The sequence below is a fragment of the Salmo trutta genome, chromosome 37 (assembly GCF_901001165.1).
Source record: "Salmo trutta chromosome 37, fSalTru1.1, whole genome shotgun sequence".
NCBI classification, from domain to species: Eukaryota; Metazoa; Chordata; class Actinopteri; order Salmoniformes; family Salmonidae; genus Salmo; species Salmo trutta.
The window spans coordinates 27,911,262-27,939,053 of NC_042993.1; the positions used below are offsets into that span (position 1 = coordinate 27,911,262).

The 27,792-nt window shown below is 43.4% G+C and overlaps 1 protein-coding gene across 1 annotated transcript; it reads right to left on the minus strand.

The window, feature by feature from the left end:
* Positions 1-1,599: 1,599 nt before the first annotated feature.
* LOC115177212 (serine/threonine-protein kinase 40) lies at positions 1,600-27,792 on the minus strand. The gene is made up of 11 exons (XM_029737798.1): positions 27,543-27,792; positions 23,188-23,314; positions 22,754-22,839; positions 21,659-21,802; positions 20,345-20,575; positions 19,663-19,715; positions 12,489-12,604; positions 10,222-10,366; positions 9,575-9,694; positions 9,285-9,369; positions 1,600-5,619 (listed from the first exon to the last, which is right to left on the minus strand). Exons 2-11 carry the CDS (start codon positions 23,303-23,305, stop codon positions 5,398-5,400), a joined length of 1,320 nt encoding a protein of 439 aa, XP_029593658.1. The 5' UTR covers positions 23,306-23,314; positions 27,543-27,792; the 3' UTR covers positions 1,600-5,397.

Sequence of the window (27,792 nt, forward strand, 5' to 3'; positions counted from 1 at the left end):
AATGAGATACTCTTTGTTGACGTTGGAGTTGCATGAAAGACAAACCCTTATGAGCTAATCAGGACATCAGGGCAATGGTGAAGCCAAAGTGTAGTGTTGTCTTTTGTTCGGAGCCTGCCAGAGAACGCATCAGCCCAACAGGACACACAGCTGAAACACACGCACACACTTTAATTTAAACACATCTGCATAGTGAAACATTACAAATGTACAACACACATCTGGGGATCCAGCGCAATCTCAATGTCCTCATCAGTGGCCAGATGGAGAAAATGACCTGCTTTCTCAATTGAAAACGGTGTAATGCTCCAATGCAATAAAGTAGACATCACAGCCCATGGGGTTTGCCTTTAACGAAGCATCCCATCTTGAAAACACAGGAATTCTAGATGGACCCTCTCAACCTCCAGCTGTTTCTAGGTTTATGATGGACTTTACAGCCACAGAAATAGAATTTCTAGAACGGAGGGAAAAAAGATCTTCATGCAACGTCAATTTGGCTGCACCCTCAGAATGTCGGCTTGAATGGGGATGACCATTCTAGTAATATGGTTGGAGGCTTGGAGCCGACCACCACTCCTCTCCCCCAGCTGAGGATGAAGGGGTGGGGTACAGCCAAGCGAGCCAGGCCTCCAGTGGCCAAGGCCCAGCCAACCATGACATACTCTAGTTGTAGAAGTCTCTGAGGGATGGTCAAAGCTCTGTAGCGTGTCAAACCCCTTGTCCGTCCAAACACGTGTGCCGTTACTGAGACAGCGCTATGTCACTAAGTGATGCGCTGTTTGGTGACCTCTGGTCATCAGAGCAAGTTGAAAGCAAAGCAGCATCACGGCAGAGTTCTTGTTTTTCAGGTCCTGAATGTACATACGAAACAGCTATCAAATCACACTGTTAATAATTTCATCTCGGGGGCAGTAACAATCTTCAGCCACAGCTTGTGCCCTGTTCCATGAGACCAATCTCTTCCAGCTCAGCCACCAATATGAATAACATTACATTAAAAAAAAACAGGCACATCCATAATTAAATTATCTCACAGGAATCCATGTTACAGGACCAATCAGGAGCTTGTGTGCGTGATAGCAAATGGAAAGACGTGTTAAGAAATGAATCCCCCACTAGAACAGGGGGTGTGTGTTTAAAAGGCTGAGGTGAGGCAGCAGCGTAGGGGCGCATGACCGCAGTGCAGGGGGAACCAGTAGGGGCCTTCCTGTTGTAGCAGATCTACCTTGGCCCATGGTCCAAAACTCCCTCTGAGGAAAAAAACCCACATTTCAATTGAGTATTTAAGAGACACAATCACTCGCTGCAGGGAGTCTATACACATTCTGTAATGGCATGAGACAGACCCAAGAGAGTAGAAACTATAGGAAGATAGCCATTCCTTTCCATTTTGTGAACTGAATACATAGTGTTTCATTGACGATTTAGGATTCAACACTTGGGGTCATTATCATTACTACACAATATCTGGTGTTCTTGGTTATACAGAGCAAATGCATTTATATTCTTTGAGACAGTACTCCACCTACTGGCAATGATAGGAAGTATCATCAACATTCAAAGTATCACATGAAATAAAATTGTAGGAATATAGAGAATGTTTCCATATCAAAGTTTATTGCTGACATGCATGTAGAGATTTGATGAAGTACAAAAATATGTCTTTTATACAAACTTTTTTAGCTTTTTCTTCTTCCATCTCTGTACAATTAGCCAGGTTTTTGTATTAGATGCCCATATCCAACCAAGCAGTTTACTACAAATCCTGCTGGTTGTCAACCATTTTTACCACCACATATCATACACCATAATCTATTTTCCAGTTAAAATATTCAGCAAATCAAATACATCATTAAACTGACAGACATTTCCTCCATTTTAGAATTATGGTAAAAATGAAAAATTATGTTGAATGTTCATTAAATGAAAATCGGTTGTATTATGAAAAACATTAGGTTTTTCCCTTAAGACTCAAATTCCCAATTCTTCCTGGTTGGTGGATTTCAGGGAATTATATTGTGGGACCACCTTGCAAGTAAAAAATTCATGCAAAAAAAATAAAATAAATAATAATAAAAATAAAAAAAATATCGCATTTTACAAAGAGCTCAACATCATGCTTTGTATGGTGCTTTCAGTCCACAGACTGTCTGAAGGAGACAACTTTCATAGACATCAAATGGGACAACTCCAACAGCTGTGAACACCATCTTGATAATGCTACAGATAATACATTACTATCAAGGGTTTTATCTAATAAACCTACATATTTATATAAAATAGTGGGTTATGGTCACCCTCAAGTAAGATGGGATGACAAATTTGCCTTCAACAAGGGCTGTGGTGTTCACAAAATACCTTTTCCTCATGAACTACTGACACACTATCAACTACAATACTGCTTTTATACCCAGAAATTCACATTGAGGTGGGGGGAAAAAAGCTAACATTCCTCAAAATCCAAATGGGGTGGCTAGTATTGCCTCTAATGCATGTCTATATATAATTTGTGTTAAAGCGGGGCTGTTCAGGAGGGTGCAATGTTACAAAACGTTCAGATAGAAATGAAGATATGATTTCCTGTCATGTTGAATTCAGAATCATGTCAGTTCAAGTCAACACATTCCTATCTGCAACATTTCACCTCACTGAATGTACCCTGATGATTCCACGAGATGGAAGCTCTACTGGTGTTGTCGCTGTCGTGATGGTATTATATTTACATACTGACCAAAAGTCTGGTATGGGGCGATAAACAGGTGGCCTGGTCCCAGATCTGTTTGTCACCGTCAAGGCAACAGTTGGCAAGACAGCACAAACAGAACTGTGACCAGGCTAATTAACAGAACATCACTACCATAAATCATTATAATGTGCGATTATTTTCTGTGTAAAAATTAGAACTATGCAGTCAGTCTCATTATTAGTGTAGCTTAAATTGACCACGAGTGTGTGGCAATGGTAAAAAACAATAAAAAGATCTTTAGAGAGAAAAAACTGCAATGGCGGCTCAAGTTTGAATGTATGGAGAAACAAATGGAACCAGAACACTTCTTGCTTAAAGCTAAAATGGCAGAGATTTGATGCCTGAAAATCGACAGTGAATAAATAACAAAATCAACATACATGAAATTGAGGAAAAAGACAATATACAATGAAATAGGAGGAAACTGACTCAAGTTTCTACTCATGTGATCAATTTGGATATAAATAGGGTGAAGGTCTAAGCAATGCGGATACCCATAAAGATGGGCAAGCTTATGTGAACAGATGCCTAATATTGTTCACGAGTTAGTAGCTTAGCAACATTGCTAGGTTTTTTTGACAAACTTTGCTAACTTATGACATCGCCATCTGCCTAAAGTAAATTTGACGACAATGATGGCAAAGTTGTTTCCTACTAAATATCTACCAACTATAGCAATGTCACCGTATTTCCAGGACACTGGTGTAATTTAGACAATACAGCCTCTGTGCATAATGATAAGATTGATCGCGACGTTTGGCACCACTATGGCGCCGCGAGCAGAGGGAGGCTTGAGAAAGTGCATAACAATGGCATGACGCGACCGAGTGATGGAGACACGACCTCATTGTTGAGAGTTTCTCTGAAATATTACACTATCTATTCAATTATCATTATCAACATCATAGTAAGTCTTTCATGATCAGCTACTACAATATCACTTACAAACAGCTAAAAGGGCTTGAGAGCTACTGTGATCATTACGGTTTTGTTTGATTTTAAACTTAAGACGTTGCTAAGCACTAGAGCATTCACGACGAAGACAGGGCCAACATGAGGGATGCCCATCTTTCATAGCGGACACATTCAGTCTAGCCAGTCTTACAAAAGCCTATATATTCTCAGTGTGTGCAAGCAACTGAGGCAGGCAAGATAAAGAGATTGAGAGGAAGGCTAGTTTAAGGGTGTGCACTGACTCACTGGGCTTAAATAACGTGGCTCTAGTCTGCACCTACCACTCAAAAAGACCTGGCTTTGTCTAATACACCCCTGGGCCCAAATCACACTTATCTACACACTAACAATCACTGGCATTACCATTCATTCACATTCATGCCCAATACTTGTCCCACAATGATGATGTCACACAGGATAAATGGGAAGTTGAATACCTGGAAGTTGTTCAGTGGTGAACGAGGGGGAGGTATCACTTCCTTGGCTAACAATCAGTTAAGACTATCCATGATTTTTCACCCCCTCAAATTATAGCGTCCACGTCGTGATTAATAATCAAAGATGCCAATTAGAACAGCAATAACAAGAGAGGATCAACCTTAAACATTAATAAATGTCTAATAAAACATCCCCCATCCAGCTCTTGGCGTCACAACCTCCAGGTATTTGACACTAGACGCCTAAATGCAAAAAAAAATGGTTCCACAGGGTGTGAGCGAAAGCAAGAAAACAATGCAATCGGCTAGACTTACAGATAGAAGTTCGCGTTTTGGCAACTAACTATAGTTAGCAACTTCAATGTAGAATTGATAGAAGGGTAAAATGCTACTTATTACTCATAAGGAAAAAAGCTTATTCATATTCCAAACCTTTACGCACCAAAACATAGTAATGCTTTCCGTCTACGGTGACAACCCTACCCGACAATTCCTTGTTTTTTGAGAATGGTGGACATGGTGAAAAATGGACACATGGAAGAAAAAAAGAATGAAAAATAAAAAGATTGAGAGAGGTAGATTTGAAGTCGTAGTACAGAGACAGGACTAGTCCAGATCATTTTGGTTATGAGGACACTAAAGAAAGCGGAGCGGGCGGGCGCGTGAGTGACGTCCATGATCAAGTGATCCCAGTTTGGAGAGTTGAGGGAGGTTAGAGGAAGGTTGCTACATGGTTCTTTTGGCCCTGTATTGCTCAGGGTTATCAAGAAGAAATGGGGGGTAGGTAGGAAGGCAATGGCCAGGTCTCAGCAGAGGGAAACAATGGGGGAGCTTCTCATGTCCAAACACACATGCAACTGTGTCTGGTATCCCCCTGGCCTGTAAGACTCCATATGTGCCCATTGCTGGCTGAGACAACCGTGTGCTAAGATCAGTGGTGGTGGTGGGGGTCAGTGGGAGCCTTTGGTTCAGATCTTCAGATTCTCCAGCCTTGCCATTCCTGTGCACACTGCCAACACCCAGACTTGAAGTGTGAAAACTATGAGAGGTTGTCAGGTGAGTGATCAGTTCTGGTGCCCCCCCCCCCTTCCATGTCTGTTCCCACTCCACCTAACTCAACACAGCTAGGGGCCTCTCTACCCAAGGGAGGGTCGAGCTGGGGCTAAGCTCCCACAGATATTCTCAGTTTTAGGGTACCTTCCCAACCCAACCCTTATGTGTCCCTCACTCCACTTGTCAAGGCGATGGATGAAGGGGCTACTTCCGGAGAAAGCGCTGGGCCAGGATGGCGGCGTCCAGAGGGCTGACGGGCGTGGCATCGTGGCCCAGGCGCCGCACGGGAGGGATGGCGCCGAACTGGCGCTTGGTGAGGAAGCTGGCCTTGGCCTCGTGGATAGTGTTCTTCTCCTCGGCCAGAAGCAGCTGCTGGCGCATGTAGTTCTCAAACTCGTACTGCGACGACTCCTCTGTCATTTTCACCTGGGATAGAGAGACAGAGATGCTTATTAGTTAGTTACACACTGGGTCGTGTTCATCAGGGCAGTGATTTTCAAACCTCTTCTCAGTGACCCCCAGACATCTTACAATTTTATTATTGAATAGTTGACTCAAGTGTACTAGATCTGGTATAGCTCAAATACATGTAACGTCTGGAGGTCCCTGAGGAAAGGTTTGAAAACCCCTGCATTAGGGCACATCATGGAAAAGGTCTTAAAACATTTTGCATCAGAAAACTAACTGGGCGTTTCTTATTGGACCTGGTCTACCTAGTCCACATGGTCCCTTCCCAGTTTGTTCGTTTTCTGTTTGGTGCCTACTGAACACGACCCTGCTGTTACACAGACATACTGTTACACAATAAACACAAGTTAGAGAGCCTGGTTAATGATCAAGAGATCAGCATCCTTGTCAAAACAGAGATAATGAACCTACGCCATCAAGCTCATCGACGGGGCTGTAGCAGAGCAGGTTGAGAGCTTCCACATCACCAACAAACTAACAATTTGCATCCTGTAGCTCTAACTCAAATGTTATGGGACACTAAAGTCCATGGAGAAAAAGAGCACCTCCGCCCAGCTGCCCACTGCACTGAGGCTAGGTAACACTGTCACCACCAATAAAATCCACGATAATCGAGAATTTCAATAAGCATCGCTCTACGGCTGGCCATGCTTTCCTCCTGGCTACCCCAACCCCGGCCAACAGCCCCGCACCCCTCACTGCAACTTGCCCAAGCCTCCCCAGCTTCTCCTTCACCCAAATCCAGATAGCAGATGTTCTGAAAGAGCTGCAAAACCTGGACCTGTACAAATCAGCTGGACTCGACAATCTGGACCCTTTCTAAAATTATCCACTGCCATTGTTGCAACCCCTATTACAAGTCTGTTCAACCTCTCTTTCCTATTGTCCGAGATCCTTAAAGATTTGAAAGCTGCCGTGGTCATCCCCCTCTTCAAAGGGGGTGACACTAGACCCAAACTGTTATAGACCTATATCCATCCTGCCCTGCCTTTCTAAAAGGTCTTTGAGAGCCTAGTTAATAAACAGATCACTGACCATTTTGAATCCTACCGTACCTTCTCCGCTGTGCAATCCGGTTTCCGAGCTGGTCACGGTGCACCTCAGCCACTCAAGGTACTAAACGATATCATAACCGCCATCGATAAAAGAGTATTGTGCAGCCATCTTCATCAACCTGGCCAAGGCTTTTGACTGTCAATCAGCGTATCCTTATCGGCAGACTCTTCAGCCTTGGTTTCTCAAATGACTGCCTCGCCTGGTTCACCAACTACTTCTCTGACACAATTCAGTGTGTCAAATCGGAGGGCCTGTTGTCCGGACCTCTGGCAGTCTCTATGGGGGTACCACAGTGTTCAATTCTCGGGCCGACTCTTTTCTCTGTATATATCAACGATGTCGCTCTTTCTGCGGATGATTCCCTGATCCACCTCTACGCAGACAACACCATTCTGTATACACCTGGCCCTTCTTTGGACAATGTTAACTAACCTCCAAACGAGCTTCAATGCCATACAACACTCCTTCCGTGGCCTCCAAATGCATGCTTTTCAACCGTTCGCTGCCGGCACCCGCCCGCCCAGCATCACTACTCTGGACGGTTCTGACTTAGAATATGTGGACAACTACAAATACCTAGGTGTCTGGCTAGACTGTAAACTCTCCTTCCAGACTCATTAAACATCTCCAATCCAAAATTAAATCTAGAATCGGCTTCATATTTCTCAACAAAGCCTCCTTCACTCACGCCGCCAAACATACCCTCGTAAAACCAACTATCCTACCGATTCTTGACGATGTCATTTACAAAATAGCTTCCAATACTCTACTCAGCAAACTGGATGCAGTCTATCACAGTGCCATCCGTTTTGTCACCAAAGCCCAAAATACCACCCACCACTGCGACCTGTATGCTGTAGTCGGCTGGCCCTTGCTACATATTCGTCGCCAGACCCACTGGCTCCAGGTCATCTATAAGTCTTTGCAAGGTAAAGCTCCGACTTATCTCAGCTCACTGGTCAGGATAACACCCACCCGTAGCACGTGCTCCAGCAGGTATATCTCACTGGTCGTCCCCAAAGCCAACACCTCCTTTGGCCGCCTTTCCTTCCAGTTCTTTGCTGCCAATGACTGGAACGAATTGCAAAAGTCGCGGAAGCTGGAGACTTATATTTCCCTCACTGACTTTAAACATCAGCTATCCGATCGCTGCAGCTGTACATAGCCCATCTGTAAATAGCACACCCAATCTACCTACCTCATCCCCATATTGTTTTTATTTTACTTTTCTGCTCTTTTGCACACCAGTATTTCTACTTGCACATCATCTGCTCATCTATCACTCCGGTGTTAATTTGCTAAACTGTAATTACTTCGCTACTATGATCTATTTATTGCCTTACCACCTCATGCCATTTGCACGCATTGTATAGAGACTTTTTTCTATTGCGTTATTGACTGTACGCTTGTTTATTCCATGTGTAACTGTTGTTGTTTGTGTCGCACTGCTTTGCTTTATCTTGGCCAGGTCGCCATTGTAAATGAGAATTTGTTCTCAACTAGCTTACCTGCTTAAAGGTGAAAAAATAAATAATTGTCCAAGCACACCGAGACAGTTGTGATGAGGGCCCGACAAATCCAATTCTCACTCAGGAGACTGAAAAGATTTGGCATGGGTCCTCAGATCCTCAAAAGGTTTGACAGCTGCACCATCGAGAGCATCCTGACTGGCTGTATCGCTGCCTGGCACGGCAACGGCCTCCAACCGCAAGGCGCTACAGAGTAGCGCGTATGGCCCAGTACATCATTGGGGTCAAGCTTCCTGCCATCCAGGACCTCTATACCAGGCGATGTCAGAGGAAGGCCCTAAAAATTGTCAAAGACTCAAGCCACCCTAGTCATAGACTGTTCTCTCTGCTGCCGCATGGCAAGCGGTACCAGAGCGCCAAGTCTAGGTCCAAGAGACTTCTAAACAGCTTCTACTCCCCAACCCATAAGACTCCTGAACATCTAATCAAATGGCTACCCAGACTATATGCATTGCCTGCCCCCCCCCTCCACACCGCTGCTACTCTGTTATTATCTATGCAGTCACTTTAATAACTCTACCTACATGTACATATTACCTCGACTAACCAGTGCCCCCGCACATTGACTCTGTACCGGTACCCCCCTGTATATAGCCTCGCTATTGTTATTTTACTGCTGCTCTTTTAATTTGTTCATTTTATTTCTTATTCTTATCATTTATTAACTGCATTGTTGGTTAGCATTGCTTGTAAGTAAGCATTTCACTGTTGTATTCGGCACATGTGACAAATAAAATTTGATTTGGATTTGATTTGAATCTACAGCTTTATAACGGAGAATGTATGTCAAGCTTTACTTGCACACACTTTTGTATTTCTTACAACACTTTTAGATTTAAGAAGATTGGATTCAAATGTAATGAAAGTGCTAGCCTCATGGTGGCGCAGTGAGATCATCAAACACCAAGTCACCAGTCAATAAGAGAGGAGCATTTGGCTCTGTTCCCCAGAAGGCTTTGGGTGAGCTGAAGTTCTGAGGATTAGCCATGTGCTAATGCTAAAGGAGGATCAAGGGGTTGTTGACCACAGGGATCTCACCTCCTGGAGATGCTCTGGGTGGCTGACCTGGTCATCGATGTCCGGTACAACCTGAAGAGGTCCGGTCAAAGAAGATACTGACTGCCTGCAAAGCGCACACACACAAAACAGTTTATCGACACAGCAAGGATTGACTGATGATTCTATTAATGCCACCAAGTTAAACATCTTGACAGCATTAAAGATGATATTCTCACACCAGATGAGAATGCATTGTTGTTATGCACTTTTTAAACCACAACTGCCAATATTTACAGTTCTCTCCCTGTCCACCAAATAGCGTGACTCACCACGAGGCAATAATGCCGCTGAGAGACTCCAGGACCTCGACGGCGGTCAGCCTCTGCTGGGGGTCCAGCACCAGCAGCTTCCGTATAAGACACACAGTGTTCTCCGACACACGCCCGTCCCTGAGGGGAGAGAGGGAGGAAAGGAAAGAAGGACAGAGGGGGAAGGGTTATATTTATGGCCGTCAACACCAGAAGGAGAAACTGTTGCATAATACATAGGAGGAACCAATAAGAGCACGGTCCTCCGTAGCTCAGTTGGTATAGCATAGCGTTTGCAACGCCAGGATAGTGGGTTCGATTCCCAGGACCACTTGTACATAAAACGCATGCATGCATGCATGACTAAGTCACTTTGGATAAAAGCATCTACTAAACAGCATACATTACTATTAGTTCTAATAGTGTGTGGCTCAGAACTTAATTGATATTGGCAGACTTGCACCAAGTCCTAGAGTAGACCAACTGTCATGATATTCATCATTGTAGCTTCTTCCAATTCACACCAACGCAGTATAAAAATGGCCTTGAATAATGCTTACGTGGTGCTGTACGGGATGGAAGGTGTGGTATGACATGTAGCACACAACTCTGTATGAAGTAATAATGCTTGTGTGGTTTTGTATGGGATGTGTTGTATGTTGACCTACTCTGGGATGGAGTACTCTGCAGCCTTGATCTTGCGGAATAGCTCCTGAGGTATGCTGTCGTAGAAGGGGAACTGGCCGTAGAGCATGGTGAACAGCACCACGCCAAGGGCCCACATATCACTGGGCTTACCGTGGTACGGCCGGCCTGCAAAGGAAGACAGATTCATTTAAAAAATATTTCACAAACTAGGTTTCTATACAAATGGCTACAGATTTTCATGCGAATCTTAAAATAAATTTTAAAAAGCATTTTCCCACCAAAGATGCGTTTCCATCAACTGGACTTGTTACAGATAAAAGGCTGTAAGTGATGACGTAGTACACAACTTTTGCAGTTAAATTCCCAGGTACCGAATAAAAAAATAAAATACTGGCATGGGCACTCCAACCAACAATGCTATCTGAGCACTGTTGGCTAGAGAGCACGTACAGCCTACATGAGATTATCGTTATGGACAAAAAAAAACATGAATTTTTGTCAAATGGCAGCCAAGCATCGACTATCCTGTCACCAGAATAAGACCCTTGATATTTATTGGAAAGCAGCATCAAGCTCAACACTATGCACTTTCACCACTGTGAAGTGCATCATTTATTTCATCTGTAGCCTAATAAACTGCATGCTTTTGTGACAAGTCATAGTGGGAAGACCACACGTCTTCGCCTGACTCCAAGTTTTCGATACCACGTTACTATATTCATTTGAGCATAAAAGCATTTCTCACATTATTTTACTGGCAAAAAGTTTAAATGTTTCGTTGACATTTGGAAAGTTCACAAAAAACATTTGTTGACAATACAGAAGTTTACCGTTTCCATTATGCCGTCATTACATTTTGTATCCGACATATACTCGCATGAAAAGTTTGGATGGAAAACGGGATTAATGTTTGACATTTTGTGACTGAGAAAACGACGCTTCTTTAAAAACATGTTTTGCATATAGGCTTCCACATCATGTACGTACAAGCACCAGTACAATCACACTATCGAATCTTAATTTAGCCACAAACATTGTCATTACTCTTCAACCCACTGTCCTCCTCCAGAACCACCCATAATATCTCATTAATCAACCACAGAATGAATGATTAACCAATTGGACACAGAAGACAATGTGACTCGACACGCCAACTGCAGCTCTAGACTCATCTTTCCAAGAAATTCTCAACCGCAATCCCATCTGGCAATACCATACCTCCATTATGCTTAAACCTATCAAACAGTAAAGGCACGAGGAGTCAGAAGACAGTGACGTATGGGAGGACAAATGACCATGGTGCTCTTCTTTAGGACCAGAGACAAGTGTTGTTATAAAGAGGTGGTCGGCAGTTGCTTCCCTCCCTCCGCCCATGGGGCAATAATGGTAATGCATTCGACACACACGGGGGGAGGGGTTGGGAGTAGTTTCCCTCTCGGTGAGTCATCAGTGTGACTCACCGGAGCTCAGTTTCATTGTTCTGTCTTCAGCTTGTCATGTTCCGCTCATATACGCCTGGGTTCTGCGTTTTAAATGGAGAGAGGGGAAGAAGACACTATCCAAATCTGCTCGTTTCACACGTTTCCCCGCCAATCGTGTCTAGACTGAAGGGCTGAGAATAATTTTCAAACTGAGCACGAAGTGCGTGCACAAACTACCGAGTGATGGAATATTGTGTGCCGTCTCTGCAGCAAGCGATTAAACTAATATAAAAACATAGCACAGTATACATGTTTGCAATAAACAAGATCAACACCACATACCCTAACACGTAGCTTATCACGAGAGAACATCATGCAACTGAGATGATCAAGTCAATAAATGAAAAAAATAAAATAAATACCTTGAGATTTTCAGCCTTCACTAATGTTCCAAGTTGCAAAATAGGCCATCGGTGTTACCTAATAACCGGAAATATCCAACGCAACAGTGGCCTGTCAAACATTATGCAAGCCTCCTGACTGACTCGCAGTTTCCCAGCTCGAACCAGATTAAACTAGGCTGACCCTTCCTTTCAAAAGAACAGTAAAAGATATAACAGGAGCTTATCAGTCAAACCCCCACATTTCACAAATAACATGCGAGTTACCCTTGGAAATCAATAGGCCTACATGATTTGCATCCACTTGTTACATAAAGTAAGCATGGAGATATGGAAGTTTCAATTCAACTGTTATGTGATTGTGTTTGGCATCAGTCAGTAGCATTTGTGACAGACTGATAGAGAACTTCCTTCTCCTTTCCCTTCACATGCCATCTGTGTGTGCGCGCGCGCGCGTCCTCTCACCACTCAGTACGTCAGGGCTGATGTAGGCTGGACTTCCTCGCTGGTCCTTCAGCAGGTCGTCCTCGCTCACCAGGTGCTTGCCCAGGCAAAAGTTGGTGATGGTAATCCGGTGAGTCCTAGGGTACACAGAAAGACACCAACACACATACCAGGGTCATATTCTGTAGATACAAACCGGAAGAAAACTGTCAGAAACTGCGTGAAAGGAATGCAGCACAGTATGCCCTAATGAATATGACCCAAGGAAACTGTACTCCACTTCCTGACTGTAAAAGTTTGCCTCGTGATCACTAAAAAAATACGTTTTTGGTAGGCCCGTGAGATACACGATGCTTCATGAAACTAAATAGATGCAGACTGACGTGGGAGGCGTAGTTCACTCACTGCTTAATTTGACTGCAGCACATTTAACTGAACAAAGCATTAGGCTCCTTAGCATCATCTTAAAAGAAACCAGAAGAAGTTTCAAAGAAACACAAGACTATACGATCACAACTACCAGTTGAAGGGACAACTGCAAACCAGGAGGACAGTGATATCTGGAGACAGGGTAAACTCCAGACAGTCTGGCGCTCAAGCCCCGTTGCTAGGGACATTATATTGGTTTCTGTAGAAACATAGGCCTATCAGATGTTTGCATGAGTCATCGTAGATAAACAGTGTGTGTGTGTGTTTGTGTGTGTGTGTGTGTGGGGGGGGTGGGGGGCCAAATTGGTAGCCCTTCGTACAGTAGAGAGAAACATGTAGAGAGAAAGAGGAAATAAAAAAGGCTGCACTTTGACAAACATGTGAGTCAACCTGTGGTTTGGGCTAATTATCTCGATGACTAATCCTGCATGGAATTGAATTGACGAATGTGTATGCAAAGCACATAAGGAAAAGTGCACACACAAGCTTAAGTCCACCCACGCAACGCATGCACAGGCTACACAAATCACAACTGCAATTTAGCGCCTTAGTCCACTCAAGTTCACGTTCTCACCCACATCCCCTTTCTCCAAGGACCGAGGTCAATGCAGCTCACTCTCACACTGTATGCGGTTCACATTCTGCTCACACAGACAGTAGGCCACATTTAGGCTACGGTTAATTCCTGTGAAAACATGCTTGCTAAAAATGCCACGTTGTAAAAGTATTTTTGAAGATGAAACAATTGTCTTGACAGTCTACCAACTGAGGAGGCTGTTCAAAATTTGTGAGCATGAGTTGTCTATAATGCAGTAGCCTTTTGAACTTGACAGGATGACAGGAAGCTGCGCTTGAAGGGCTCTAGATAAAAAAGCTGCTTTATGAAGGGGGCCTTTATTTTGCCTGCATGCATCACACAACTGCGGTTGCTATTCTTACTCTGTATCCTCTCTCCATGAAAGATATAGCGTGTTCGCCTCATGAGAGGGACCCTTAGGACTGGGTTGACCAAAAGAACCACACCGTCTCTGCTTTCTGGTCATGTGACCCCAGGAGACAGGAAACCAGAAACCTCCACATCCCTTGTGACTCTCCCCCCCCATCCTGCCCAAAATATCCAGACTGATGGGAAAGGGGATGAACATGGCATCCTCTGGCTCTACATGAAGCTCAAATTGCACAAAAAAAATCAAAATTCTCAGCAGGAGTGTCCCTCAAATATTTAATTGAGATTTTATTTAAAAAAATATATTTAAAAAAAAACAGTGTGGTGAGGTCAAGGATTTCCCTCAAACATTTTGGGATTTACATGTGTGTGACTAGTGTCCCATCAAGGTCAACTTTGCTTTCCAGTTATAAACACAGATGGACTTTGAAATGCTACTAAAAGCTGCTCCTATTTTTGAAATGTTGATTTACTTATTTGTGAAACCCGCACCACCATCCAAACCCTTTTTAAATTTGATTTGCAATGTTTATTTCCAGCATAAGCAAACTCCTGACAATGAGAGCACACTGAGCTTTGCAGGACAGGGAGAAGTTGGTGAAGGGAAGATTGCACAGGTGTAAACTAATCTTCAGCACAGTCAGTGGGAATATATGCAGAGGCTGATGTCACCGTCAGCTGACAGAAGCATGATGACAAACAAGCACCTCACAGTCTAAAGACTGTGCAGAGACAGGCGAGAGAGAGATTACCTAAGGAGGCAATGAACCAAACATCTTAGAACCCTAAAGTACACCCTCAAAAGGTACGGTTCATTTAAGAATTACTAGCCTACAAACACCAGCTATTTAAAACAACTTACTGGCAAAATGCAATAATAGCCTCATTTCATGTGGATTAATGACCTGAACCATGATGGAAACAGGAAATGCAGGTACCTTTTATTCATGTCGGCAAGCAATGGGTCTAAAATTACACGAGAAATGGCCGTGGAAAAGCCTTTATGCACAAATAGTTATATAATAACAATCATATCATGCGATGACAGGACCACACAACATAGCCTACCACTAGGACTGGGAAAAGCATGGAGTTTATTAGGCAGATTAAATAACTTATGAACTTCACAGGGTGGTGAAAGTGCACAGTGATCGAAGGACAAATAGGGGGTGCTTACATTTGTCCTGTTTCACATGTACCAGTGTCTGGTGTAAAATGTTTTGTTGCATATCCCAAATTTAGGAGAGGCCTTTCTCCATCCATCCCCCACACTGTATGCATGCACGCATGCACGCATGCACGCACGCACGCACCTTCAGCGAGGACACATGAAACACGGAGAGCCAAGGTGAAAGCCAAAGGAAGACAATGAGAGGGAATGGAAGGAATCATGAGAAAAACAGAAAGAGTAATGAGCAAAGAGTTTGTGAGAAGAAAAAAAAAAAAGCTTCTGACAGACAGAGCAGAGGGAGGGAAAGTAAATAGAGGGCCGAGTGTGTGTGTGCGAGAGAGACGTGTGTCCATGGTGAGTCAGCCCTGAGCTATGGAGGGCCTTTGGCAGGCCTCTCCTTTTGTCTCCAGCTGGGACAGAGTGTTCTACTCGTCTGCTCTGTTCGGTGCAGCAGCCACACCGGCCACAACAAAACACTTTGTTTCATCACCACTACGGCTGCCGAATGGTGCTCACTAGGGATGCACGATTTATCTACTTTTAATCTAAAATTGGGATACTGACATCCACAATATCTATATTGCAAGAGGCTGCGATATCGTTCTAGATTCACTATAGATGGGTTAGCTGACAACGTCAGGAAAATGATGTGCCCGCTTCCAAGGTGCAGAAGTCAGTGTTGTTGAGATTCTGGATGGTCAGATTTTGCTAGAAAGAATTGACAAGAAACTGCCATGTGGGGAATCATAAGTGTCTCGTTTCATCTTATTGATACAATGCCTTGTTTTGAGGTGTTGACTGATTCATGTCAATGCTAATAAGGCAGAAATTCACTATCTAGCTAACCAATAACTAACTATGTATTTGAGAGACAAGTGCTCATTGTGCAAAATGTACACTACCGTTCAAAAGTTTGTGGTCACTTAGAAATGTCCTTGTTTTTGAAAGAAAAGCACATTTGTCCATTAAAATAACAGCAAATTGATCCGAAATACAGTGTCGACATTGTTAATGTTATAAAAAGACTATTGTAGCTGGAAATGGCAGATGTTTAATGTAATATCTACATCGGCATACAGAGGCCCATTATCAGCAACCATCAGTCCTCTGTTCCAATGGCACATCGTGTTAGCTAATCCAAGTTGATAATTTCAAAAGGCTAGTTAATCATTCGAAAACCCTTCTGCAATTATGTTAGCACAGCTGAAAACTATTGTTCTGATTAAAGAAGCAATAAAACTGGCCTTCTTTAAACTAGTTGAGTATCTGGAGCATCAGCATTTGTGGGTTCGATTACAAGCTCAAAATGACCAGAAACAAAATAACTTTTTTCTGAAACTCAGTCTATTATTGTTCTGAGAAATTAAGGCTATCCCATGCGAGAAATTGCCAATAAACTGAAGATCTCGTACAATGCTGTGTACTACTGCCTTCACAGAACAGTGCAAACTGTCTCTAACCAGAATAGAAAGAGGAGTGGGAGGCCCCGGTGAGCAACTGAGCAAGAGGACAAGTACATTAGTGTCTCTAGTTTGAGAAACGGATGTATGGGCACTAGTATTTAGATATGAATGTGTATGCATGAATGAAACTCATTCAGACCCATGAATATGCCACTTTCTCGTTATTTAACCCTCCTGTTATGATGCAGGTCAATTGTGAATTTTTCTTTGGTGAAGAGGATTCAGAGGGGTCTGCCATACCATCTCCTCCATCAGATGAGAGCGCATGCAACAACCATCATCCAGAGAAGAGAGGACATGGAAGTCTAAAGACGGCACTATAGAATGGTCACTGTCACCACGACAAAGTCAGGGTAGACGGTCAGCTTCCAATGTAATCAAAATTGTTCCAGGGCCTACACGATTTGCTCTGCCCCTCTCGCCAAGACAGTAAAACCAACACCACTTACTGTAGAATGTAATAAATACATCTGCAGAAAGCACACGTACATTGTGTCAATTCAATTCAACATGGAGAAAGACTGATGGGATCATTTTGACCAATAAGGTCAAATCACACCTAAGTGTTACTGGGAAACACGAAGAAAATAAAAAACGGCTACTTGGGGAAACAGAAAATGGTTGTTTGAGAGAAATATTTTCAACAAATAGTTCTTAAGAGTTTTTGAAATCAAATATTCTTGTAGTTCTGAAAGGTCTGACAAGACAAAATAAAGTTGTCTGTTTTTACTTGATTCTTGGACAGTCGTGTGTTTAAAGTGTGCGGGTCAATCTGACCCATACCACAATGGACGCCATTTTTTTTCCAGAAAAGCACAAGGGTTAATTATCTATGTTTGTCAGTTTGTTATGTTTAACTAGCTAGCTAACGAAAATAGCCACTGTGGTGCAAATGCTAATCGATTAGCAAGCTAATCAAACCCCAAGTTAAGTGACAGGCACAGATGAAACGGCTAAATAGCTAGCCATCGACATGTTCAACTAGCTGACTAGAGCCTCGTTTAGAATCCAAGAGTGAAATAGTTACACACTCGTCTGTAACATGTAGGCTCAGCATTCCCGAACAGTCCCATTAAAAGGTCAGAATGTTAACTTCATTTCAACTTAGGGACATCGGTGGACAACCGGTAAACTACGTCGGAGGTATTTTGATACAAAATATCCACAGGGAAGTGTTATCAACCCAACCTTTAGTACGCTGGTCTGTATTTCCAGTTGTTATTTTCAATACTAAACGCAATTCGCACATGACAAACACTTGAAAAATATGGCCAAGCCTAACTAAAACGGCAAACACTTCCAGCTGATTGCGAGGAAACGTGTGTCAGACGACTACATTTCGGTTACATTCGGCTATTGTTAATACAAGTGACAAACTACCGGCACTGCAAAAAGTCAGGTAAACATCACTATCCTGTGGATACCCCATCTCTACCTCCCATCAACAGCATGTACAACCGGTAAAGTGGAAATATAATTTCATTCAACATAATGGCTTATAAAAATATTGAATTTTTTTTAGAGCGACTTCTGTCAGACAAAAAAAATCCATGAAGTAACCATGGCATATAGGCAAGATGAATACCATATACATCTAGCCTGCTGGTAATGATGAAAAACACTTGCAAATTATTAGCTAGTTATCTTGTAATGTCTGCATTGCCATTGTTTGGCTGGATACAGCTTGAGTGTATACAGGGCATTTTAGTAACAGGCAATAACAAGCTATAGGAGATTAATTCACACTTTTTCTTTACCCATTGTTCTGGAATTTGTCTTTCAGCATAAACCTGCTCTCCCCACAAGTGTAAGGAGATGAACAAGCAGCACTATAGGTATTTTTCTTGGTACTTGAGCTTATTGCTTGTGGTTCAAAGAATGTTATTGCTGGTATGCAAGGTTTTAATGCCTTGTCTATTTTTGTCTGCCTTTCTCCTTTACAGCTTAAATTGTCTGGAACCTGGTGTTCTGGCCAAGGAGCTTTCACTCTGATGGAGCTAGGTATCAGCTGCTGTGCAACGATGATGTCCTTCCTCCCAGAGATGAGTAAGCATCCATTGGACTGGACACAACCCAGCAAACATACTTGAGAAGATCAGGACTATTGCAATGAAAAAAGGCCATGGACACTACATGCCCTGCTCCAAAGGGCAAGACAGAAATATGTTCAGTTTGTTCAAATCATAACCTGAACCAAAGTCACAAAGGATCTCATGATAAAGGCCTAGGTAGTGTTTTACCTACACCCTTGTGTTAAGTTTCTCATTTTAAGCTACTACCTTTGGCACTTGGAAGTGAAAGTATTTTAATCTTGAAACATTTTCAGTCGACTTCTTTAAGAGATGGTTGGGTCTAAGGCTTAACGGGTGTAAACAAAGAGCAACACTGTAGGTCTTCAATGTGAAAGGTTATCTTTATTATACAACAATAGGCAATTTAATACTGTTAATTGTTTGCCTAATAGGTGAATTTGGTGAGATAATGTACAGAGAAATCATTTTGGCAATTGGTGAAAGTATTCCTTTTCTAAATATATGTTTCCCAAGGATTAATGTGGAGCACATGTGAAATTCGCAGCTAAATGTTTGAATGCCCTTTTCTCTTTAATGGGATAAGTTTATTAACTTTTAAAAGCAGCATTACTTCCCCATGTTCTCCAACCACAGTGTATGATGTACCATTTTGAAGCTCTGAGTCTGTACTTTTACCCAATGTAAAAAAAAAAAACAATTTCAAATTTTGGAACATAAGACTGAAAAGAGATTTTTGGGGGGGTGGAAAGGGGGCTTTATGGAGAAGGAGCTGGCTGAATTCTGCAGGGCCCATCAGATTCATGGCAGCACAACACTGTGACCTGATGTGCACCCGAGCCAGAGTTCCAACCATGTGCAGTTCCACCCCCCTCACCCCCCTCTCTCCCAGAGAGCGCAAAGTAAGAGGGCACGTTCGTCACCCTCTTTTTCTCACTAGGTTCCCATCGCTGCCTTCCAAAACACGACCACAGGGAATGATTCACTGACTCGTACGAGAAAGAAAGAGGGGTACTGGGCTGGGAGCTCTGTCTCTTGCTTGAGGCTGAAAGGACTTGACCCTGCTCGGGTTCAAGGCCAGTTGCACACCGGACACACACTGGATGGGGCCTCTCGCATGGCTGAACCAAATATGAAAGCGTGACTGAGTCCTTACCGTTTGTTCAGCACCATGTTTCCAAGCTTCAGGTCTCGGTGCACAATGTTTTTCTGCAGGGTGAAAGAGGTAGAGAAGGATCAGATTTGTCACCGTCAGACAGTTTCTGAATGAAGCACTGGAACAAAAGCAACTCAAGTCAATGCTGTTACTGCTCTATAGGACCGGTTTAGCTTGGACGACTCATCGGAGGGGCTACATAACAAAAACTTAACATTTTGATTTGTCTGAACCCGCCCAAGACTTAAGTTGGAGACCGTAAAGAAAATACACTTGCATAATAAATATTTTCGAAAACAAAATTGTCAAAGCTATGGGTCATAGATGACTATATAGTCAAGTCAGTGACCAATTACTTGATCATGAAGGTCAGCCTGTGAAAGGCAGTGACCAGATAATCTGACCAACTTCCCAACAACTGGCCATGAACAGATCATTTAAAGTCTGGTCAATCTGCAAAGCACAGACTGAACCCTAGTCGAGAAGCAGATGGACGTGTTCGAAACAGCCTAAATCAAAACAGCTACATTGTAGTCGGACTGAGTTGAATCACTGATCTACAAATCGCCTCGCATTTCAAACAACTAGGCATACACATTGTGATCATGACTAGCGATTCCGCGCCTCCCTCAAACGGATCCCCTCAAAAACGTGCTGTACGTGTTTTGTTGGTCGGACTCACCTTGTGCAGGGCCTCCACCACGCGCACCACGTCGTAGAAAATGACGATGGCCTCGCGCTCGCTCAGCCGCTTCTCCTTGATGACGTAGTGCTGCAGGTTGATGAGGTCCGCAGTCTTGTCGCTGAAGTCGTGCGCACAGAGGCAGTCCAGCACCAGGCAGATCCGCTTCTTCATCCGGCGTACCTTGCCATTGTTGGCCTCCGGGTCCTCTACAATCTCGTACGCCCGGTCCTAAAGTGGACAGGGGAGAGAGAACGGATTGGTTAGGGTGATTAGAGAGGAGACTGTATCTTTATCTGTGCGCGTTACGATCTGTTGGTATGGGTAGTGTTTAGTAAGCACAAACAAAAGGCCACAAAACAGAATTAAATGTGCTTGTCCAATAAAACATTGTTATTTTTATTGGAAAACATTTTGCTACGTGTGCCCTAAACAATACATGCTGGAGATGTCCCAGAGTTGTTAGAAAGAACATAAATTCGGACAAAAGACATGACAATTGAACGGCTTCCATTGCCGAGAGAAACTGCAGTCTGACGATCAGCTATGACAGAGAGAACAGTGGAGGAGATGACAGGGCTCAGTGATCTGTGCACAACCATCCCATCTCCAATGTGAATAGGGCACATTCACCTCTACTGAGCCTGGGGGGGGGTGAGTTGAATAACAAAAGTCATTCTCCTCTATTCACCTCAGAGCGAGCCACCGTCCCCAGCTGATCCCCATTGTTATTGGTTTGTCCAGATTTAGATGGCTGGGCCTCAAGGCTTTCCTGAGACAAATCATTATTAACTGGCCCTCTTGGAGACGGAACTATAATAAACCAATCAATAGCGTTGTAGCCTTGAATGAATCATGCCGCACGGCTCAATGTAGCTATTCTAGGAAGAGCGCGTCGAGGAGGAATAGGGTTGTGAAAGAGAGGTGGCAGAGGGAACAATAACAAAGTTATAAAGAAATGGGAAGTGCAGGAGGGCTGAGTCACTGTGTGAGTGGTCAACTGGGAAAGTGATGGCTTGAAGAAAAAGGTGCTTCAATATTTCTATGGAAGTGTCTCTAAGCTCAACTGGAGTGGGACTGTGCAGTGTGGTTGGTAGGTAGGGGGTGTGAATAGAATGTTTTTCCCTGAAGGGGTGTCTTTGGGAGGCTGGTAGAAAACTATGCAAGTCTCTCATCAGAAAGAATAATGTACAATCACAGTAATTCAGTACAGGTCTGTGAAGTTCTCATCATTGAAAGACATTACAAAGGGCTGCAGCACCAAGCGATGTACCTGAAAGTTTGTGACGCACCAAGTAAACTCTTGCTATTTACCTGGAACAGGCCATGGTGGTGCACCACTCCGTCCTGGTTATGGAGCAGCGAGAGGAGGGAGTACTCGGTGTGCAGCAGCATCTTCCCCTGCCTCTCTTCCTGGGTCTCCGCGGCCGCGTCTGCTCGCTCCTCCAGCGTCAGGATCTACAACAGAAAGCAGCAGCAAGGTCGTGTTCATTTGGCACCAAAAAGTAGAAAACTGACTGAAACATCTTGCCTACCTAGATTTGTCCAATAAGAAATGCTTGGTTTTTGTTTCCCGTTGCAAAACATCATGCTACGGTGTCGCCTAATGAATTCAATCTCGAGGTCACGAGCACAGACGCTCTGGGACTGGGGAGAAATCCCTGAACCACATGCAGTCGTCACCCCTACAACAATGCCTAAAGATGTAGCATAACAGCTGACACCAGCAGCTGATCTAGGCCTTGGGAAAGAACTTAGGAAGATAGGGGGGTTGAGAGCCAGAGGGGACAAAACAGGCCCGCATATTTGGCACAGCAAATCAAATTTTATTTGTCACATGCGCAGAATACAACAGGTGTAGACCTTACAGTGAAATGCTTACTTACAAGCCCTTGACCAACAATGCAGTTTTCAGAAAAGAAAAAAGTTAAGTATTGACTGAAATAAAACAACGTTTTTTCATGCTGGTTTCATTTTATCCTTCGCAAAAACATGTCCCTACATGCTACAGTCAACACACTCAGGAGACACTTGGGGGGGGGGGGGGGGGGGACTTTGCAAAGGGGCTTAGCAGTGGGACCGAGGTAGGGTGGGGGTGCCACCTTTTCGCTGTTCCTCCTCCTAAAAACACCTTGTGTGTAAAAGAGATTATTGGATTGCCCCAATAAACAAATTGCCTCTACAGTTTGTCTTCCGCCTAAACAAGCGCAGGCTGCTGCACTGAAATAGGGCCGTAACGGAATAACTGAACACCAACAAAGACGTCTGTTTAGGAAGGTCAAAGGTTCAAAAGGCTATTGGGACACTGTAGCTAACTAGCTATTGTTTGAAGAGCCTAATTCATCTCCATCGAACAGTGAAAATAGATCATTCAAAAGAAACAGATCGTGTGAGAGTGTGTCCACTCACTTTTAACTGGTAGAAGTCATCTGTCCCATCCTTCCTGGCCAGACACTGCACTATACTTGGCACGGGCGAGTTCCCCAAACGAGGCCCTGTAAGGAAGAAGTGGCAACAGCTGCGTGACCAAAAGGTAAGGAGAGTGTGTGCCCTAATGCAAACCATTAGGATGCATGCAAACTTTAACACCCCTAACATAATCTAGCAGACAGCAGAAGTCTTATGCTAACATTTCACAACGTTTACAGTATACATTTCCTGAAAATATTGAAGAAACAACTCTGCAGAGAAGATTGAGCCATCTACCCAAAGTCAAATTCTTCACATACTTGAATCAAGCTAACTGAATCCCCCCCACCTCTTTCCTAGTTTCCTGCGCAAACACACAGTTGTAAGAGGCCAACATTTCCCCTTTTTGCCCCTGAGTAAACCCCATCTCTTACCCAGAATGAAGGGACCTGCCCTCTTCGCGTTGCTTCCAGCGATTCCAGGACAGAGGAGCTTACTGGCCCTGCCTGAAGTCTCTCCGGCCCCCCTCTCCAAAGAGCGCCGCTTAGACATGCTAGAGCTCTGCAGGAAGAACACAGCAACAAAAAGCTAATAGGACAACATCAGATCAAGACGTTAAGTGGTGTAGGACAGAAATGTGACCACAAGGAAGCAAAACTCTCAAACTAACTGATAGTCTTGATGTTCTTCCAGGCCACTAGCAAAATATCCATCTTGAGTTGCATAATTAAACCCCTAAGATTCTGACCAACATGTCATACAGTAGAAAATGCATTAGTTCTCAATAATACCTGAAACTGCATGACTATACATGGGGTCTCTCCGAAAGTTCGAGACTTGACTAATGCAGCAGACTGTCTGGCTTGTGGTATGAGAGAGGAGAGGGTTTAACCCCTACCAACCACGTTAGAAAACCCCTCCCACAAGTTTACCAACACAGTGTGAATGGCTAGCCATTATAGGTTCATTCAGATGTTGTCTCTGGTGAGAAAGATGACACCTCAGCTTTAATCCTCAATGTGGCATGCAAACGAAACATCCATGTGCTCACATTGAATGACAAATGCCTTGATGCAGTAGGATGACAGCAACATCAAATCCTGCAAGGGTGAAATTCTGGTGAAATGCTAAAGATGGCAAAACATGCATTAGGCTAGGCTGAATGCCATTTTGTGCATACATGCTTTTTCATGCTGGTTTCATTTTATCCTTCGCAATTACTTTCTGAAAATCCTGCAGCGGCTTTTAGGACCTCTATCAGGCGGTGTTAAAGGAAGGCCCGGAAAATCGTTAAATACTCCAGCCACTGTTCGCTCTGCTTCTACACGGCAAGTGGTACCGGTGCATCAAGTATGACACCAACAGGCTCCTGAACAGCTTCTATACCAAGCCATACGACTGCTAAATAGCTAACAGAATGGCTACAAGGACTGACTTTAAGTTGACCCTTTTATTTACACTGTCTATGCACACTCACAGGACTCTCCAACACACACATTCATACTGATGCCACACACATGCACACATCATTTATGCTGCTGCTACTCTGTTAATCACCTTACCCCTATACATATCTAACTATAACTCCAGTATCCCTGCACATTGTAAATATGGTTTTGGAACTGACTGTGGGCACGTGCATATATATATATATATATATATATACACATATACACACACACACACACACACACACACGTTTAACCTTTATTTAACTAGGCAAGTCAGTTAAGAACAAATTCTTATTTACAATGACGGCCTACTGGGGAACAGTGGGTTAACTGCCTTGTTCAGGAGGCAAAACTACAGATTATTACCTTGTCAGCTCGGGGATTCGATCCAGCAACCTTTCGGTTACAGGCCCAAAGATCTAACCACTAGGCTACCTGCCGCCCCATATATAGTTTCTTACGTTGTGTTCTTATTTCTGTTATTTTTAGTACTACATTGATATTGACTAATGCATTGTTGGGTTTACTGCTAGCAAGAAAGGCATTTCACTGTACTAGTGCACGTGACATTAAAACTTGAAACTCAATCTGCACTGGTTCGTGGTTCTCTAAATCTGTGGCGAGTTATAACCATTGACAGTAAAATGCTACGACTTCCCCTCAGAAGACAGTTTCCCATAAAAAGGTTGGGCTCATGGCTTTTTTCATGACCGAAAAATAAATAGCAACCCTACCGTTTCCGATAAGGAAGTGAAGGCACATGCCAGGGGAACCTGTGTGTGATATCTACTTACAGTAACATGCCAACCTCTATAAAACCCACGGTATTCTATCTTCGAGAGGTATATGCTTTGTTTGCTGCCTGCTGATAAGGAGTCCCTAAGTGATGAAACACGCTCTGGTTCCCGTAACAGGAAAGTCATGCTCAGAACCAACAGGAGGAGAGTGAGTCACTCAGTTCAGTCGCCCCAGGGTTACCATGGACTAGGATTTGTCAGAAATGCTAAAAATGTCAGAGGGATGACACCAATAAGAGCATAAACTGAAACATGTCCCAGGGTGTAAAAAGGAGTCATCGTTTCAGAGTGAAAACGTGAGAATTTCTGTAGTGAAACTGCAGCACAAAGATGGTAGGTCAATGTGCCTAAAGACAGCATTGTGGTGACCGTAGATCTTTAGTGGACATATGCCAGTACAAGCAAACCCTACTAGAGACGTTCCAGAGAGAGATGATTCGGGCTGATAAAAGTGGCAGCAGAGGGCAATAACAACGCATTTGAATAACCTGCATGAGAGTAGATGTTGGACACTGACACACACCCAACAAACTCAAAGTATACATTTACAGGCAACACTAGTCAAAACCCACAGAAAACAAGACATCTTTCCATTTTGAAATTGTTCCACCATGGGCCACACAGTTTGGCTCTGGTGAGGACAGGACAGTTTGCAGAAGTCTGCGGGCCTACACAAATTCTCACTTCTATGAGGATTTTTTTTTCAAATCTCAAACAGCAGACGGTGTCAAAATCATGTCTCTCGCCTGTCTGTCGCCATCTCAACCAGTCATCAATCACCCAGGGAGGCTTATGAACAGTGCCTTTCATATGACTGCCAGTCTAATGTGCAACTGTAGGACAGCAGCACTCAATCAATTACCATACTATTTATTTACACAAGTCAACTAAACTAATTGTTAGCCACTGCATTTTGAAAAGATAGTACACAGGGTATGCTGCTAAAATGACTGTCCAACAAGAGAACTATTACAAACAGCACCTGTCGGCTCTGATTCAGATTTCTACAAGAGCACTGTACTGCCCTAAAACCATGTGACAAAACAATTACCTTTCTGTAATGCATGCACCTTAGGCCTGCCTGAAATGGGCAGCTCACAACTTGACTTCAGATTAGTTTGGCATTTGATGAATGTAAACAAATTACCAATAGTTCAAGAACCAAGGTCAAACCACCCGAGGAAAGCACAATGATTGGCAAGAATAACTTCAGTGCAATGGCATGCTAAGATGCAGTCTTATCTGATGACTGTGCTGAGAAAGATTAGGAACATAGCCTACTGAATCATATCAGACAAAAGGCACCAGAGACACAATATCCCACGCCATCCACGGGAACATGCGCTCTTTAAATAGCTAAAGAGCGCACACACACGGCCGCGATAGGTGACCGGAGATCCACCCACGTCCTATTATAGCGGCATGAATCATGCATTCCACAGTGTTCTGTTGCAAAACAAAATAATTAGCTAAAAGCACTAGTTAAAGGAGCCAACCCTAAATAAATCTTATAGAACCAAATGTCATTTTTACACATTTATTTATGGAGCCTAGGCTATATCCTGATGAGTATTAGTCCAAGCTATCACAATGTTGTCAGAGGAGATGATTTATACGTTGCACCAGTCAAGCACCCTCTAAATATTTTGGACATCATGATAAAGATGCCCATTACGAGCTAGCTAGGATTTTTTGATGTACCTGGATGAAAGCTCAGCCTTCAGCGCTCTGGTTACCTACCATCTTGCAGCCCATTGTTACATTTTGAATGCCCTTAGCCATACAAGGTCACCAAAAATAACTAGAGAGAGGAATGACGATAGCATGTTGCAAGGTGGTGTTAGCCTGATACAATGTTGCAACTATCATTTAAGACAAATGAAAAGGAGCACGCATCGCAGGGACGCAATCCCGCAAGTGTAGTGTACACGACCCCTTTTGACTCCTACAACAGACACTAGTGCCGACCATCACCATTTGTCCTCAAGCCTTTGAGCCATCCTGATCTTCTGTCATGACATGAGTAAAATCTAACTAGGTACCATTTATAGTACCGACAACCCAGAAGCGTTTCCAAACGAAACGAGATCCACGCCCAAACGCAATGTTGTAGCAAAATAAGTTTGTAAATGAATAGGAATTAGTAAAACACCGCGCATATACGCTGTATGGGAACAGTGGGTATGTTAATTAGAAAACAATGTACGATAACCGGCGTCATTAAAGCTATGCTAGGTAACGTTAGCTAAATCCGATACGTTCCATTTGTCACGAACGACCCAAAGCTAGCGCGAACTACAACAATGCACGCCGTTCACACATAGGAACAACCCCAATGACAAATATGCATGGTATTTGTGGAAATACATTAGTTCCGTTTCAATTTACTCATTGTCTGCTAAACAATACACATTGCGCAGATCGGGGAGGCCATTTAAACAAAGTACATGCTAGCAAGCTACTACTAACGTTACTACCGCTAGAGCAAACTCGTTCGCCACCTCACTCACTCAGGTCTTTTTTTCTTTATCAACAACTTACCTCGAGCTGAAAACGCCGAGGAAAGTCTGCGTTGTATTGCTACAGCATGAACATTTCTTTAAACGTATTTGTTCGGTGCATACGCAGTTGGTTACCCCCCAAACGAAAGGAGACCGTATATGGAGGGTTGATATCGCGCTATGTTTGTTTTAGCCACTATTACCGAAATGACCACTCAGCAACAGCTTCCATTCGTCAGCTTTCGGATCGCATCTTTCCATAGCAGCGCCACCTGACAACGGAAATGACG